We start from the raw sequence: 19560 nt of genomic DNA, 5'->3' as shown, positions 1-19560 counted from the left end.
ACGAACGTGTAAGAATTCAAACATAAAATAAACCCTTATAAATCCCTCCAGGTGTGGAATTAGAGAAGTTCTACATCTCAGCTCATTTATGCCTCCACTAAATATTCAGAACAGATTCCTTTGTTAAAAATATAATTTCAGATCAACAAGCTATAGCCAATAGATTCCTACGTGGTATAAACAACTTTAATTTCTTTTCCTTTATAAAGTAGAAATTGTCTAGTCCCTCTGTGAATAATTTTTATTTCATATTCTCTGTACATCAAATGTGTTCACTTTTCAAAGAAATATTTAAGAACAAATACTTAATATTTCAGTCTTCGGGACGAAACAGGCACAGTGCTAAACAGACATGAACTGAATCTCACTTAATACTAACAATCCTATGGGACAGGCACCTACTAGTATCTTCTGCTTTACAGATGCGTACAGGAGGTGAGCGACTTGACTAAGGCCATTCAACGTAAGGGGCAGGGTGGGGATCTGACTCCCGAGCATAACGGCTCCCAAGAACCTACCTTTTATTTTTGGTATGCAGGGAGGGGTATCTCTTAAAATGATAAGGGTCTTGATGAGACCAGTGTATACCCAGCTCCTACCAAATGTAAATAAGACTTGGCATTAGAGTCCCTTTACAAATGATTGACTTTTAATGATGGATTTAATGCTGTCATTCTATATTACATCCACTTGACTTTTTCTCACACATATTCTTCCTCTCATCCCTTTGATACATACACACACATGTGTATAAATACAAACGACCATAGAGGACACACAAAGGTAGGTGTTCAACTAGATATCTGATGTGAGCTGTATTTCTAAGCCTTTCATTTCTTCTTCTCTAATGTTAACAGAGAGAGTTTCAGAATCATGAGCAAGAATACTATTTCCTGGGACTGCCTGGTGGGATAGTGGTTAAGTTTGCATGCTCCACTTCTGCAGCCTCAGATTTGCAGGGTCAGATCCCACATGTGGACCTAGCACCACTTATCAAGCCATGCAGTGGCAGGTGTCCCACACACAAAGTAGAGGAAGATGGACACAGATATTAGCTCAGGGGCAATCTTCATCAGCAAAAAGAGAATTGGCCATGGATGTTAGCTCAGGCCTAATCTTCCTCACCAAAATAATAATAATAATAATAAAAAGAATACTATTTCCCGTTCAATCCCTTGATATACATACACCTCCATTTAAAATTCTGTCCTACAAACACCAGATGATTTCACTCATATGTGGAATATAAACAAGTACTGGGACAAAGAAGACAGTTCAGTGGTTGCGGGGGGGGGGGGGGGGGCACGGGGGGGGAAGGGGAGCACTTATGTGGTGACAGACAAGAAATAATGTACAACTGAAATCTCACATTGATGTAAATTATTATGAACTCAAAAAAAAAAATTCTGTCCTAATAAAATGGTGAATAGGGGCATTCTATTAATTCCTTGATGATAGGTTTCTAAGTATCTTCAAGTTTATGGATCATCAGATATTTAAGAGTATAGGAAGATTTTCAATACTTTAATTTACTGTGTAAAACATAATACCAATGAGAAGAAACAACTCACAAAGGCTTCCAAGAAAAAGGAAAATCAGCTATGGGGAAAAAAACAGGAACTGGCATGAAATAACCTGGATTATTGGTCCTTTCCTCCTGAGCTTCAGGTTTTCCATTATTAAAATTGAAGCAATTTCTTCTCTATAGTGCCCTCATAAAGATTAAATGAGACTAGATGGAGGAGCATGTTGTGAGTTCTAGCTCTCTATGCAAATTATTTTCTTCCGATTATCACTACTACTTTCTATCCCTTCCTCAAGGAACTTTACTGGTCATGATTACTTCCAATATTCAATTTAAATTTTAATAAGAATTCTTCCCCTGAGCTTATCACAATTTCTTTCAAAATATTCCAGAGCATCCTCTACTCACTCCAACACTTCATTTCACACCTACGTTCATTCACCCCCAAAGGGTACAACATTAAAGTTTCTAAAGCACTTGAACATGAATTTCATTTGACCATCATCCAATCCAGGGATGTGCACTGGAGGCTGCTGTTCCTGTTTTACAGATGCCTATCTGCGCTTCGGGCATCTGTGGCTGTCCTCTTGCAGGGAGGAAGCGAGTCCAGCCTTCTGGCCTCTCGCCTAGCAACCTCACACCTAAAATCTCTAAGTTTTTTGTGTAGAGTACATTCAAACTTCTCTCCCACTTCTTCCCAGCTCAGTTCAATGACACGATCCATGGGTATGAAAGCTTTTAGCCTCTAAGAACCTTCTGAAGGGCTTTTTAGGTAGCTCCAAAATCTTCCAGATTCAGTATTCAAGGTGATATTGCAAAACATCACAGGCTGTGAAAACTAATAACATAAAAAGCCATAAAAATTTAAAAAAGAAAGTGTGTTGAGTTAAATTATTCTATTTTTTCCCCAAAACTTGGCAGTGCAGTTCTTCAGGGGGGTGAATAAAATATGATTTCTTTAGATAATATGGTCAAGTCTCTGTAAAAACAAAATATGCATAAATATTCATGACAACAGAATGCTCCATGACTTAATCTACTGCTTACTAGTAAAGGTAATAAATCCATTCTGGTTTAATAGCCTCTATTTCTTGGTAATATTGTTTGGAAAGTTTTAAACCGGTGGGGTGTTTCCCCTCTAGGGTTGTTATTTGCTTGAGATAATTTTCTACTTAGTATTTTCAATTAGTAGCTTAAAAAAACACATTTTAGAAATAGTTTACCATAAAGTTTTGAATTTCATCCCCTGCTGGGTTTGCTTCTCTAGCATATAAAACTAAAAGACATGTTTCCATTTTTAACTGGTTTTATCTTCTGAAACTTTTTCAAAAGAATGCTAGAAGTCACACTTCAAGAGGCATTTACTAAAATTATAAAGGTAAGAGACAAGCGAAAAAAGATCAAGGTACAGAACGATGTGTATAGCTCACTCACATTTGTATTAAAACTATTATGTAAATATATCTATCCATAAACTATTTCTGGAAGGATACAAAATCGAACACTGACTTTTTATTGTACACCATTTTCACTGTTTGAATTTTTTGGCCATGTGTGTGTTGTTTTACTAGGACAAATACTAGAAGAAAAGATTCTCTCCCACTGACCATTTGCCAATCATCATTGTGTATCACTAAAAAGAAAAATAAAGGCAAGGGGGACTACAGCAAAGAGAGTCTCGGAGAGGTGCCAAGCTCCAGGAGCCTGTGCCGCCTGGCTCAGGATGGTGCTTCCCTTCAAGATGCACAGGGCTTTTGTCAGAAATAACTCCACAAATTATATCAATACTTTTATTCAAACCTAGCAATCTACCTAAATTATCATTCCCGCAGCTCAGAATTACAGGAGGTGGAAAGAGAAAATGTGAAAAGACCGTGGTAATAGAAACAAGTTGAACTGACAGCTGAGTGAAAGCTAAGCTTCACTGAGTGTTGTTATGTGTAGGCAACAAATTGAAACCACTTTGATTTCAATTCCAGGGTGATTCATCGGGAGTCTGCCATATTTAATTCCAAACTCAACAGTGCTGTTTTATGCAGATGAAGATGCTGCAGAGACTCAAATAAGGAGCCATTAGGTAGTCAGTGGAAGACTCCCATGTACTTAAAACATCCAGCCATTGTGCCCACCCGTGATTCCCTCAAATCCAAGAGCCAGGACTCAACTGGCAAAACGGAAGCCTGAAGGCTGTGCTAACCCACAGCAGTTGAAATGATTCCTGAACTGATTCACACGGCAGTAAAAAGTCCCGAGGAACTACAGCGGGTGAGGTCCTGGGGATTCAGAGGTAGATGGGATTCCTGTCCTCAAATAAGATCACCACGTGGAGAACAGACAGATGTGCGTTAGTTACAAGGCCCCGAAAGAACTGCTCCAAAGGGCGTCTGCACAAGAGCAGAGAGGGACGGAGGAGGCCGACGCCTGCCGAGGAGACAGACAGGGCTTCACCCGAGGCTCTTTTGAGCTTAGACTTATCTGCGGATGGTGGGAAGAATAAGGAGGTATTTCAGGCAGGGGATTCTATCTGCACAGGCACAGAGGTGTGAGAAAGGATGTTAAAGTGAGAGGAATATAAATTCTGAACAGCTAGAACATAAACTTCAAGACAGCTAGTGTCAGGATCATGGCTGACAGGGTATGGAAGAACCAGCCAGTTCCCTGAGGGTCTTCCCTCTTATATATAGGAGCTTAGATTTCACCCAGTGGCCATAGCAGAACACATGAAAACGTCCTGCTGGGAACGACTCCTTAAACCCGAATGCCAGTGATCACTCAGGTCCCAACACAGTGACTGGCTTCTGAAACACAGCTAGAGCAGCAGCATGTCCACGCATAAAAGGCAGGTAAAACCTGGAAGCAGAAGCGCTAAGTGACAGGATGTCACTGTCTACCAGAGCCACGCTGAGTAAGTAACCAAATTGCTCTGAGTCTTATCTTCTGCCAAGAAGATTCCTCTTCTGCAAAATGGGGTTGTTCAAAGGATCAAATGGCAGAATGAATGTGAAAGGTACAGCCAATGTCTTTTTAGAGTTAGTCTGATCTTTCGACTGTTCATTGCCAAGTCCCATAAACAAGCCCCTAAGCTGACTGTTGCTGCCACATCCCTCCATGACACCTTCTTAGCCAGATGGAAGAGACTCTACCCAGTCACAATGAAGTCTGGCCACAGACTGCATTTCTATCTTTTTCCTCAGGAATCATATGACTAACTCTTCTACGCCCTGAATTATATAGAGTAAAATTTCAACACTATCTCAAGTACTCTGTGAAACACTATCACAGTACCTATGACAGGCACCGTGACACTTCAACACTTTGTTACTGCCATTCCCTGCCTGGATGCTCTTCCCTTACACATCTGCACGGTGCTGCGCTCGTCCTTTTGTCTGTATTCAAAGGTCACCTTCTCAACGGTGGCCTTCTCTGGGTCTGTTTAAATTGTACTCTTCACACACACACACAGACACATACTCATTTTTCATAGCTCTTATCACCATCTAACATAGTCTATGTTTCCTTTATTTATTTTGTTTATGGTGCCCCTTCCCCAATAGAATGTAAGTCCCAAAGGGGCAGGAGTTTGTTCAAAATACTTTGTTCACTACTGTTTCTCCAGGCTCTGGAACACTGCCTGGCATAAGGTAGTCACCCAATAAATATTTGATAAACACACACACATAATTCAATTATTTCATATGTACTGAAGAACATTCATTAATTTTTAGTAACCTACCCAGTGAACTTTGTTTCCTACCCTTTATACGCAGGCCCTGCTCTAAGCACTGGGGAATCCAATAAATACAACACAGACACCGGCCTCAAATAGCTCATCTAGTGAGATGAAAAGTATACAAATCGAAAGAACAGAGTATAAGTGCTATGACTGACATGAGTACAGGGCGGTACAAAAGCACAAGAAGTAGCACCCAACACAGCTTGGGGGCACCACAGAATGGTGGCAGGTGGCAGGAACCAAGCCTGGGTGAGGTAACACCTGAACCAAGTAGCTGAGCAAAGACACGGAGAGGGAAAACATTACTGGCAAAGATCCGACAAGCCTGAAGACCCATCTGAAGACAAGGAAACAGAGAACATGCAGGGTGCTCGAGAAATTTCAGTGGCTTGGTATGGCTGGAGCAAAGGAAGATGAAGTTGGAGAAAAACAAGCCAGAGGCCAGATGATGAGGGACGTGCATACCTTGCTGGGGCAATAGGGAATCAGAGAGATTTCAGTCAGAAGGAAGGATGACTAGACCTCCATTTTAGACAGCCTACTCTGACTGATGCTTGGAAAACGATACAAAAGCAACAAAAATAAAGATAGGGTGATGTTTAAGAGGCTATTACAGCAATTTAGAGGAAAAACTATGAAAGATTGAATTAAGGTGAGGACATGGAGTAGACAGGAGAAAAGAACTTGAGAGGTGCTAAACTCTCCCCTCCTCCCTCTTAACACGTCTGTCTGGAAGAGTTTCAGGATGTCTATGCATCTTGAAGTGGAAAAAAAACCCTGGACACTTTCTAACTCTTCATTTCAGCTTTCAGACTAACAACCAAATGCTTTCCACAGAGTTGCCAAGAAGTCCCTGGACAGCTAGCTGGCTCATGATCTGCCTCATGCCATCTTAATGCTATTGGAGGGCACATCTGTTTCTGTCAGGAGCAGCTGAGAAGTTAGATACCATGTGTTGAGGAACCACCACTGGGCCACACAGACTTTACTGGTTTCTATTTCCATTAGGATACAATGCTGCTTCCTGAAGCAAAGACTCCGAACAGCATAAGGCAGCTGGGCCCAGAAAGAGAATGGGAACAGGTGTCAGGAACCACGCGACACAGCAGGTGAATAGTCTAACAACCAGAATCAGAGGCCAAGGGCTAGGGCGAGACAGGAGAGCTGCGAGGGACATCTTCAAAGGGAGGGACAGATTGACAGGACATGATGACAGGAACAAGACCAAGAGTTAAAGGGCAGTGACAGTGGGTTGACACACTTGGAAGGAAGCAACAGAAATTGAGGTAAAGGGTAAAAAAGGGCAGGAATCAAGCCTCGTTATTCTTCATACTCCAATGCCACATTCTATGTCCTTCATAGCAGGCACTCAATAAATGCTGAATCGATGAAAGGAAACACAAAACATAAGACATGGAAACAAAAAACTCACACTTTCTATCAAGTGAAAAGAACTGCTGGAACACAGAAGAAAGCAAGATGGACACACTTTTACTTCTAAACCTTATCTTTCAATGTTCTACTTTATCTCTTTGCATGCTTTAGTTGTGGAAACCTTAAACAGAGTTTCTTATGAAGTGCCTGTGGTATCTAAGTTAGGAAACAGTGATAGCCAGACACAAAAGTTGGGATGGAATTTAATGGTTTTCTCCTAACTTATCTCTCTCACAAACAGTACATGATTTGAGACAATTTTTGATACAAAGTGATTTACTATCAGAGAGATGAGGAAAAATATGTTGTTTTTTATACTAGAATTTTCCTCCAGGAAGACTACTTTGGTTTTGAGGAAATGAGACTGAAGATTACAGGCCAAACTGTGGCTTCCAGCAAGACCTTGGCTTTCTTAAAAGTTTTAACTTGTAGTCTGTCTTGTATCGTTTTCAGGCCTCTTGTTCACAGCTCCTCTAATCCACGTCTGTGTCACTGTCTGACACGGATTTACAGTTAGTGGTGAGTTCACTGTGCTCGGACAGCATGCTAGGAGACGGTGGCACCCCCGAGGTGCTCACAGCACTCTAGTCATAGACCAGCTGACTGACTGAGCGGCCTGTCCATCCTCTGTGTTCATGAAACCGAAGCACAGTAGTGGGCACATAGTAAGACCTTAATACAGACTGCACACGTGGAAGCGAAAGAGAGAGATCCCATCTCAGCACTTGAATCCCATTGCAACGGTATCCAATTAGAAACCTCAGTCAAACACAGTTTGAGGACACACTTGACTTGTTGGGAAAAAAAAATCCAAGTTTGTAACAAGGCGCAATGCTTTCTGGTCAAAGAAAGCTTCACCATGTTTCAACATATTTGGAGTTTTGGAGCAAATTATTTGGTACCTGTGGTCATACACAGAACTAATAAAAGGATAAGGGTATCTAGAAGCAGATATCAGCAAGCATACCATAAACACTCTTTACCAGCCATCCAACTGAATATAATAAGAAGGATGTTAAATACACTGTTCCAAAAATAAACCTGCCACACTTTCACCAACATAATCACTTCATTTCCTCAATTCACAACACAGTAGGTCAATTTCTAATCTCACATAAAAACACACCAGAGATATAAAAACAAAACAAAGGACAATCACTAGAGTATACTAAAGTAGCTGTACAAAGCAGCAGTGGCTATCAAAAGCAAAATTCATAATTCCCCAAATAAAGTATACTTTACATTAACTGGCTAAAAATAAAACATTCCTCTTTGTTGGCCAAATGTCATCATAACAGAACGATGCCTAAGAATAATACACACCTAATAATGATGCTGCCCTGGGATATTAACCTGTGCTGAGATGGTGCCCCAACTTCCCTTCTTCTTTTTAAATAAAAATTGATGAATGAAAGCCATAGATTTTGCCACAAGAATTTTTCACCCACTTACAGTTTCTTGGATGTGTTTCACATGGCTGAGGCACCTCGAACTTTGATACACATGTGAAATTATTTCTTCACAGTCTGCTTTGGGTCAGGAGAGGAAGAATCCTGCCTCAATAAAATCTGGACCTTGGATTTGTACATATAGTGCAACTGAAAGTCTGATTTATTTGCTTATCTATTCTTAAAGTGGTAAATCTCTTAAAATGATCCAGTACAAAAAGTAGACAGTTAAAACGGGTCTATTCAAGTAAACCTGGAGGGCTTTGATTTTCCAGTGGCATCCATAATATCTTGGTGTGCACAAAAGAAGGTACATGTAGGGGCCAGCCCTGTCGCCTAGAGGTTAAGTTTGGTGCCCTCTGCTTCGGCAGCCCAGGTTTGGTTCCCCAGCACAGACCTATACCATTCGTCAAGTCATGCTGTGGCAGCATCCCACATACAAAATAGGGAACATTGGCACAGATGTTAGCTCAGGGTGAATCTTCCTCAAGCAAAAATAGGAAGACTAGCAACAGATGTTAGCTCAGGGCGAATCTTCCTCAGGAAAAATAAAAAAAAGGCACATGTAACTTGAGGCATACTTAGGTGCTTATGCTCAGAAATTAAACAGAAAGTTATATAAAAGTCGTCTGAAGCTTGGTGGCAAGTAGGTCTAATATATTTCAACATTTCATCTGTATCATTACTACTTTCATATCTCTGACTTAAAAATAAATAAAAGTATAGCATTGTTCAAAGAATTACTTGCCTACTGTCCTAAATTAGACAAAACCATATTCCTTTTGGGCAGTGAATTAAAAAGCCAATTCTCCATTTCGCCTCTCCTATTACTTTAGCCTTTCCCAAGAACTTTGTAAAACAAAGCAAATGAAAGAAAAGTTAGAGGAAGAATCATCATTCGCAATAAATATCAGAAACTCTACCTCTTACTGATGCCTGGAAAAGCAACTACATCTAACACAGAAAAAGGCAAGGGCTGTCAGCCACTGGGAATGCATTCTGGATACAAAGTGGATCAGCCTCTCCAAAGAGGTAAACACGTGTTCCAACTATTACAGAAAAGCTTTAACTCCGCGCATTAATAAAATGGAAACCACGAGGACTCACTCTGTAAAGAGGATGGCACTGGTCCCTGAAACACGGAGCTAATCTGGCATAGATCTGCAGGCTATAGTAATACGTTGCCAGCTGGAGAGATAAAGCGGAGTGGGACTGCTTTTCAAAGCACTTGTTCGCATCTAACACCTGGGAGGGAAAAGGATAGAATGAACTCAGCTGAAAGGAAATTAACAAGATCATCACAAACCCTTACATTTCTAGTCGTTACTGTAGAACTTTGGTTCAAAGTTTCCATCATATCAACTACATGACTACATGTAGTTTAATATGACTACATTAAAATTTAGAAGACACTAGAAAGGCACATCCCATGCATGTAAAAGCAGATTTAAAATCAACATTTTGGCTAACATTGTAGGATTTATTCTCTGAATACTAATCAGTCTTTTCACCACCCAAGAGCTATCAGAAGGCAATGAAACATACAAACATACATACATATATATAAGTGTACATGTATGTATGCATGTACGTAAGTATATACGTATACAAAATAAACAGTTCTACTGATGAAAATCCCTGATAGAGATTTTTAGTTTCTTCATTTTTAAGTCCTTTTTTCCTGGTAGGGGTAAACTTACCTGTGGTAAGGCAAGGAGATAAGCGAGAGCCAGGGTCATGTCATTTGGTAAAGCATCACTTGCTAGCTGCAAGAGAACTAAATGCAGAAAAAAAATCACATTATTTTACTTGAGGATTCATATGACATTCATAGTTACTAAGTCCCATGTTTTTAGTCCTATATAATTTCAACAGATAATTAGCTTCAGAAGACTCTTTAAGGCCCTTTATGAAAGTCTTATTAGTACCAATGAAATACAGATCACAAGAAACTATGGTAAATCATAACCTTGCCTTAACTTAGAGGAATTACGCTGTTTGGTACTTAAACATAATGAAATCCTGCTAATGCAGCTGCAAAGTTTAAGTACAGACAGATCAGTGAGGACAGTTTCTTACAGCTTATCTTTTGGTTTTAAAGATCCAGGCCATGCAATAAAATTATGCATATCGATAACAGGGAATGTGGATGATGACCATGTGAGTACTGAAGATCAGACCAACAAAATAGCTCTGTGAGTGCAAATATAGGATAAATTATTTGACTACTACAGTGATGATAATACGGTTTTGTTTCTTCCAAGAACACCCCTCTTCATCACACTCCACAAAAAAAGATTTGATTTGCTTTGATTATAAATCTTAAAATATTCCAACCATTAACAACATTTTCATAATAAAATTTCACATGAGCAACAATCTGTCAATGTCATAGCTTTAATAAGAGAGAGTACATTGCCAAAAAAGTCTGTGTTTACATGCAGTTTGTATTAACAAGGAGGCATTTCATTCATTTAGGTCTTAGGGACAAATACCAGGTAGTCACATGTAATCACAACATAAATCCTTTATTTTTAAAGAACACAGACTCTCATGATCTGCATTAATGAACGACAACAGTTTGTGGATAACCCAAAGGAAATGATATTTGACTTTGCAAATATACTATATAATTTTTTTCCAGAAGATTTACCTTCCTAATTGTGTCTTACTTGGACTAAAATTTAAGTCATTTGTAGAATCTGGCTTAGCTGACAGTCTGGGCAGTGGAGACGGTGGTGGGGTAAGGAGCAAGACATAAGTGGGTGAAGTCTGAGAGTGTGACCTAGAATTCAAAATCTCCTGTGGATGATTCATGGAGGAAACAACAGAGCTTTCTCGACTGGGTCTACAGAGAGAATACTGGTTCTCTAAATACTCATTTCCTATGTGTTCTCCAAACTTATGAACCAAATTGGTCCACCAGTCAGCCTCAGGCCTCCCAAGGAACCGTATCATGTTAGAGATGTCTTCTAATCAAAAGCTACTCATTTCAAGGCCCATTTCCAAATTCACATATCAACTATCAATGAGAACTTTGTCTGAAACAGACATTGCCCTAAGATAAAAATCAGAGTCCCTGCCCTTTGCAAATAAACACGCTAAGGCAAGAGGAAGTCTCCGAATAAATAATTTAAAAATACAATGCAAAAGATCCACAAATTTTGGGCAAATAATTATGAGAGCCAAGAAGAGGTATAAGATTGCTAAATGTACCCCAGAAGACTATTAAAACTGAAGAATGAAGGGGTTAAGCTATACATTTAGACACCAGAAGATAAAGCAAGAAAAAGCATATAAGCATGTAAACTTAATCTGCTGAAAAATCTGGACTATTTGAGAAAGATTTACTTACAAGTCTAGAAATTACATACTACATACATACATACACACACACACACACACACACAAACCAGGGCTGTCATTTTGACTTATGTCTGCCTTATGTATTCTATCACGCAATACCTGCCCAACAGTCCTTCAGGACAGTTATTTTCAAGAAAAAATCTCCAATTATTTCATATACTAGTAGTTCTTCCCTGTTAATTTTCTTTCTTATATAGTCTCTTAGAAGGTGACCTACAATTGCAACCTCATCTAGTTTTTTTCCACTCTCACGTTAATTTTCTTCAGATATTGCCCTTCCTTACGCACAAAGGAAGGCAACTTCCAAGCAAGCATATCCCAATCCACTCATCAAAATTTGCCCAGCCTCTTCAAAGGAATCCCTCAGGAGCCCTGACTTCAGGTGCGTGGCTGTTGCTCCAGCCATTGGAGGACCTTCCTCCTAGAGGAGTGGTGGAGGCCACTCTAAGGCCTACGTGAGAAAATCAGTCCCTTTGCGGACCATCTGCCAGTCACATCTAATTTTTTTTTTATCATAACATCCACTCACTCATTCATTTCATTTAATGTGCATTTGGCTGTTTCCAAAACCAAAAGACACTCAAGGGATGAAACTGTGCTACCACTGAAGATATTACAAAGAATATGCTACAGACCCTGAAGGAAATTCCAAAACAAAAACAACCTAACAAAAAACAAAAACAAGAAAAAAGAGCAATGATGACAGTTGGAATAAATGCACATCTTTGAAGGGGAGAATCTTCATCTGAATACATATGTTCCAGTAGGTTTATTTTTAAAATAATTACATTATTTCATAGATTCGGTTCACAAGATGGTCACTAGAATTTCTTGAACATATATAATTGAATATAAAGCTTATAGCAGAAAGGGAAAACAAATGGTTAACTTCCATGAGCTCAAAGCCGCGACAAAAATCACCCCCCCCCCCCCCCCGAGAGGAATCCAAAGGAGCATCATCGTTATTTTGACCAAGCAGTGAATCATCCTAAAATGCAAATGTTTGTTCCTAGTGAATAACATATGCATAGACTTTATTTCATCTATACAAATGTATTAATTTTTTTTAAATCCTCTGTATGTTATGTTGCTTTGACATCTTGGGCGTCTTGCTAATCCTGGAGAGACTGCCCCTCCCAGGGCCAGCTAATTCCTACAGATAGCAAACAACCTGCCTGTAAGCAAGCCTCTGATACGCAAAGCAACCAATTCAAAGCCAATGGGTCAGGCTTCCCTTAACTACTGGGATACATCCTTTTTTTTCCCCAATTATTTTACTGAGGTCATAACGGTTTACAGCATTGCATAACTTCAGGTGTACATTATTATTTATCAGTTTCTTTATAGACTGCATCGTCCTCACCACCAACAGTCCAATTTTTATCCGTCACCATATAAATGTGCCCCTTAACTCCTTTCACCACCCCCCTGACCCCCTTCCCCTTTGGTAACCACTAATCTGTTTTCTTTACCCATGTGTTTATCTCGCACATATGAGTGAAATCATATGGTGTTTATCTTTCTCTGTCTGGCTTATTTCGCTTAACGAATTACCCTCAGTGTCCATCCACGTTGTGGCAAATGGGATGATTTTGTCTTTTTTATGGCTGACTAGCATTCCATTGTACATATATACCACATCTTCTTTATCCACTCATCAGCTGATGGGCACTTGGGTTGCTTCCACGTCTTGGCTATTGTAAATAATGCTGCGATGAACATAGGGGTGCATAAGTCTCTTTGAATTGTTGATTCCAAGTTCTTTGGATAAATACCCAGTAGTGGGGAGGCTGGATCATATGGTGTTTCTATTTTTAATTTTTTGAGAAGTCTCCATACTGTTTTCCATAGTGGCTGCACCAGTTTGCATTCTCACCAGCAGTGTAGGGGGTTCCTTTTTCTCCACATCCTCTTCAACATTTGTTATTTTTTGTCTTGGTAATTATAGCCATTCTGACAGGTTTAAGGTGATATCTCAATATAGTTTTGATTTGCATTTCCCTAATAATTAGTGATGTTGAACATCTTTTCACGTGCCTGTTGGCCATTTGTATATCTTCTTTGGAAAAATATTCATGCATATCCTCTGCCCATTTTTTGATCAGGTTGTTTATTTTTTGTTGAGTTGTGTGAATTCTTTATATACTTTGGAAATTAACCCCTTGTCGGACATATGATTCGCAAATATTTTCTCCCAGTTGTTGGGTTGTCTTTTCATTTTGTTCATGGTCTCCGTTGCCTTGCAGAAGCTCTTTAGTCTGATGTAGTCCCATTTATTTTTGATTGTTTATTTCCCACGCCTGAGTAGACGTGGAATTGGAAAAGATACTGCTAAGACTGACATCAGAGTGCTCTGCCTATATTAGCTTGTAGAAGTTCCATGGTTTCAGGTCTTACATTCAAATCTTAATCCATTTTGAGTTAATTTTTGTGTATGGTGTAAGATAATGTCTACTTTTATTCTTTTGCATGTGGCAGTCTAGTTTTCCCAATACCATTTATTGAAGAGACTTTCCTTTCTCCATTGTATGTTCTTGGCTTCTTTGCCAAAGATTAGCTGTCCACAGATGTATCGTTTTATTTCTGGGCTTTCAATTCTGTTCCATTGATCTGTGTATCTGTTTCTGTGCCAGTACCATGCTGTTGTGATTACTATAGCTTTGTACTATATTTTGAAGTCAGGGATTGTGGTGCCTCCAGCTTTGCTCTTTTCTCTTAGGATTGCTTTGGCTATTCAGGGTCTTTTGTTGTTCCATATGAACTTTAGGATTCTTTGTTCTATTTCTGGGAAGAATGTCATTGGGATTCTGATTGGGATTGCACTGAATCTGTAGATTGCTTTTGGTAATATGGACATTTTAACTATGTTTATTCTTCCAATCCTTGTATATGGAATATCTTTCCATTTCTTTATGTCATCATCAATTTCTTTCAATAATGCCTTATACTTTTCAGTGCACAGGTCTTCCACCTCCATGGTTAAATTTATTCCTAGATTATTTTATTCTTTTTGTTGCAATTACAAATGGGGTTGCATTCTCGAGTTCTCTTTCTGCTAGTTCTTTATTAGCGTATAGAAATGCAACTGATTTTTGTAAGCTGAATTTGTACCCTGCAACTTTGCTGTAGTTGTTGATTATTTCTAATAGTCCTCTGATGGATTCTTTAGGGTTTTCTATACAAAGGATCATGTCGTCCACAAACAGCGAGAGTTTCACTTCTTCCTTTCCTATTTGGATACCTCTTATTTCTTTTTCTTGACTAATTGCCCTGGGCAAAACCTCCAGTACTACGTAGATAGAAGTAGCAAGAGCAGGCACTCTTGTCTTGTTCCTGTTCTCAGAGGGATGACTCAATTTTTCCCCATTGAGTATGAAGTTGGCTGTGGGTTTGTCATCTATGGCCTTTATTATGTTGAAGTACTTTCCTTCTATACCCATTTTATTGAGAGTTTTTATCATAAATGGATGTTGGATCTTGTCAAATGCTTTCTCTGCATCTATTGAGACAATCATGTGATTTTTATTCCTCATTCGGTTAATATGGTGCATCACATTGATCGATTTGCGGATGCAGAACCATCCCTGCGTCCCTGGTATAAATCCCACTTGATCATGGTGTATGATCCTTTAATGTACTGCTGTATTCAGTTTGCCAATATTTTGTCGAGGATTTTTGCATCTAGGTTCATCAGCAATATTGGCCTGTAATTTTCCTTCTTTGTGCTGTCCTTGTCTGGTTTTGGTATCAGGGTGATGTCGGCCTCATAAAATGAGTTAGGAAGCGTTCCATCTTCTTCATTCTGAGAAATGTATTGTTGGGCAAACATCAGAGTGTACTAACACAAACCTAGATGGTATAGCCTACTCCACACCTAGGCTACATGGTACTAATCTTATGGGATCACCATTGTATCTGCGGTCTGTCATTAACCAAAATGTCTTACGTAGCGCATGACTGCACTCTGAACCACCTCCTCTCTCTGGCTTTTACACTCCAGAAGCAGTATTTTTCTGCCTTAATCACCCCAGGGCCAATTACTGGACCACCAGAGAACACTCCTATAGCCCAAAGTCCACCAAAGTTACCCAAACTATTCATCATAAGCTTGTTCAAGCTTGCCTACTCCTTTCCACAAAAACCACAACAAAGGCTTTTGCTCATGCTTTTGAACAACAACTAAAACAACATCTGTAAATATACAATGAATCTCTGCCCTACAAAATCAGACAGGATAATACAGAGGGAAGGAAACCATCTTCAGAACCAGAAAGTTCTGGGGCCAAAACTCAGATCCACCACTGATTTACTGCATGACTCTGTGTCCTGGAATTCAGAATGTTTTGGACTTTCAGGAAGTTATGCTGTACATATGTCGCATATTACATGATACCCTCAGCATGGTCTGAGAACACCCAACAATCAAAGACATTAACATTTCCACCGCAACACATATGACTGCTCAGAGTAAATGGCATAAGCAAAGATTATAAATAACCTCATGTCAGTTTAGTTCAGGTTCTGATGCCAAATAAGTTACAAAAAGTCCTTCTGGTTTTCAAAGCATTTTTGATTTTAGATTTGAGCCTTAATTTTCCTCGCATGTAAATTAGCATTAAATGAGGTAAAGTATGCAAAGTGGGCATCTCTCTAGTACACAGAAAGCACCTAGGAAGTTCCCCTCCCCCCTCTATGAACGACAGGCTTGAGGAAACAAATGATTTTCTTTGATTAGGACACATTTTGATTTCCCCTTGAAAACGATGGATAATAGGTTCTTCCATTAATAACTGCCACAGCGGTAATAGAAGCAATTACTTCTATTTTATATAGATTATAATTATTAATGAATTAACAACTGCATTTAAGCAGGTAATTTCAGTAAAAAGAAAACAGCAGACTTAAACAGTCCCACCTGATGCACTTCTGCCACCATTCTTACCGTTGTTCAGCTTCTGCTCACTGAGCACTCTACAATTATTTGAATTAGTTACTCCTCACAACAACTCTATGGAAGAAGTTATCTATTGTCCTCAGTTTACAAGAGGGGATTCAGAATTACAAAAAGTCCTTCTTTTCTATTTGCCATGTGCCAGCATATAAACAAATCACTCCAGTCTTAGGAAAAAAAGTTCTTCCCTTGAGAGCTCTCTACTCTAACAAATTCAATAGTCCCCTCCTTGTTTGCATCACTAAACTTCTTAAATGAGTGGGTGTCCCCTACTGCATCCATTACCTTGACACCCATTCTTTCCTCAAGTCCCTAGAAGCTGGCTTCCATGCCTGTGTCCCAACTGATACACCTTCAAAGGTCACCAAATCCATTCGTCTCTTCTCTCAAATTTCTCTGTAGTACTAGGCACTTTGGCTTCAGGGTCACCATGTTCCCCAGCATCTGTTCCTCAAATGATCCCCCTCTGTGTGGGTGTCACCAGATCCTCTTCTCCTCTTTGATTGCTCAGTGTGGGTATTAGTCAGGTTATTTCACCACTATCTGCGTCAAAAAATAAGTTGAATTTGGTAGATGGAGAGGGGGTGGAGAGAAATATTTATAGCAAGTATGGTAAAATATTAACTGTAGAATCTAGGTGGAGGGTATATAGGAATTCACTGTAGAATTTTCTCAACTTTTCTGTGCAGTTAAAAATTTTCTTAATAAAATATTAGAGGAAGGAAAGAGAAAAAGCCGTCTCTGATAACCGTGGCAAATGCTCAAGCTGTCAGTTATTTATTTCCCAGAAAGGTACTTCTGGACGAGTTATATATGCCTCGTCTCCAGCACTCAGGCAGCTGAGTTTCTGGCCACACAAAGTCCACGACCTCCCAGTTGCTCCAAGTCTAGGAACATGGCCAGGGTGCAGTATATCACCATCCCACACGTCCCCACGTTGCAAGGAAAGGGATTTTCTCTCTTCCCTAATCCCTAACACAACTGTGTTACTGTGCTACTCACGTTACACACACATGTAACACTCATGTGTTAACTCAGAACATCTTTTTCTCCCACAACTGGATCACAGTTCATGAATCTCTACAACCCAAGTGCCCAGCTCAGAGCCACTCCTGACTAACAAGTGAATCGTTAAAGCAAACTGATGGGGAAGGGGTGGACATCAGTCCCCACTCCACCCCTGGGCATCTAAACTTCCTTGGCAGCCCTCACTGAGCCTCAAGGATTCTTACAAAGTGGAAATCAAATCCCACATATAGGAAGCTTCTCAGTGTTTGGATCAGCAGACCATCTGAAGCAACATTTGACAAAATTATGTAAGTGAGAATCTGAAGTAGACTGATTCCACTATTCCACTGGTATATGTCATTCTGGCTGCAGACTGAGTCACAGTGATTCCAGATTAACATTCAAGATATATTAAAAAATAAATAAATAAAAGACCTGCCCTACATTTAGTAGTGTGTATGAATTCAATTTGCAGTGCCTGTTTTCAAACCTTGACTACGATGCATTTTCTAAACAAGTTATACAGCAAAATCAGATTAAATCTATGCCTAAGCCTCCAAGTACTAATTCCGTACAAAACAAGTGCCTCTGGAAAGTACTCTATGATAAATTTAATTCCAGAACCAAATTCACAGAGGACCATATTATTGATTTGGAAATCATCAGCCATTAAATCATTCATTTAGCTAAATAAATAATGATCAATTTTATTCAGCTAGTCTCCATAAAATGTTTTCATCAACTTTATTAAAAAATTCTGAAAAGTCAGATCACGTTGGGAAGTTTAATTTGTACTATGACCTACTTCTGAACCAAAGCTAGGAGTCACATTTTTACAATTTTTAATTTGAGTCATTTAACCTATATCATTCCTCAATTCTGCTGAGTTTCTGACAAATATTTGATATTATAAAATAGCCAAAAATATCTGTTTCAGATACATTAGCATCATCAAGAGATAGAAGTGTGATAGTATTTATGAAAATACTTAAATTACAAACTCAAACGTAAAGAATGATTATTATTAAAACCAGTTCTACATTTTAAAAACTTCCATGCTTAATACACACAGTAGGTGCTCTTGAATGTTTTTCCCATTCAATTCAAAAATATTTGCGTTTTTAAAAAATACTTTAATGGACATGGATTCTTTCCTTTGGTGGGATATTAAAATCTGAATGTCATGAAAGACAACTTGAAGAGACAGAGGGGCAGAAAGAACATCCCTACAGACCTGCTAAAATCTCACCTACACCACTAAAATAACAGCACACCCGCCCCTGGGAACTCGAGGAGAGTCACCAAGAGCAGAGATCCTCAGTGTCTGTCCCAATGTCTGTTATGTACACACCGTGCTGACTCTCATCATTATGAAGAGACACTGATTTTGCACCCAGCATAGAGAAAACCCTCACAGCCCTAGTAATAGTGTTAGAAATAGATAAGGCACTCAGAGTTTGACCCTCAAGTTGAAGAGACTAGACACAGACATAAAAGGTATAGCTGGCCTTGCCAGGACACCAGGTGAGAGGCTCAGGAAGCCAGTGTGTCAGAGTTTGAAGAACAGACATATGATAGTTGGGGAGAATCTAACACCTTCAGTGAAACTTCCACAGGGTCTTAACCATAGTTTCACAAATGAATTGCCTGAGGAACTCTAAAAGATATTTGCTGCATGGGCCCCACTTCAGAGATTCTGAAATAAATGGTCCACAGTGGATCCCAGGCTTCAGTATTTCTTAAAAATTCCCTACTGTGTCCCCAGGATGGAGAATGACAGCAGCAGGCCTTGAAAACAAGGGGGAATAATAACTGGATCAACCAAAATGCAAGATGATGGCAAGGAAGTTAATGCAGGCCAAGGACTAGTCTAAGAAAAGGTGCACAAGAGAGGGCCCCATCCTCATCACTGGAGAGCAGCAGTCCAGTGATGGACCACAGAAGCTGTTATGTCCATCTCATTGATAAGGAAATGGAAGTAAAGAAAACCTGAATAATATTCTTCAGCTTGAACACCTGTCGCTTTCAGTAGAGGGTTCATTTAAAACGTTTAACTTAGCACATAGGCCTTGCATTTCCTCGCAGCCTACTACTG

General features: G+C 39.4%; 1 protein-coding gene across 2 annotated transcripts in view; it reads right to left on the bottom strand.

The window, feature by feature from the left end:
- Nucleotides 1–19560, bottom strand: part of NBAS (NBAS subunit of NRZ tethering complex) — a 337182-nt gene that overhangs the window by 112996 nt on the left and 204626 nt on the right. For both annotated transcript variants that reach the window (XM_046661718.1, XM_046661719.1), the window contains exons 39-40: nt 9841–9917; nt 9248–9385 (exon numbers count right to left, since the gene is read on the bottom strand). In XM_046661718.1, the coding sequence (XP_046517674.1) occupies nt 9248–9385; nt 9841–9917 (215 nt within the window). The remainder of the gene's footprint in view (nt 1–9247; nt 9386–9840; nt 9918–19560) is intronic.

This window comes from Equus quagga, chromosome 5 (assembly GCF_021613505.1).
Source record: "Equus quagga isolate Etosha38 chromosome 5, UCLA_HA_Equagga_1.0, whole genome shotgun sequence".
In the NCBI taxonomy this organism is placed as follows: domain Eukaryota; kingdom Metazoa; phylum Chordata; class Mammalia; order Perissodactyla; family Equidae; genus Equus; species Equus quagga.
This window is presented reverse-complemented; position numbering and strand designations above follow the sequence as displayed.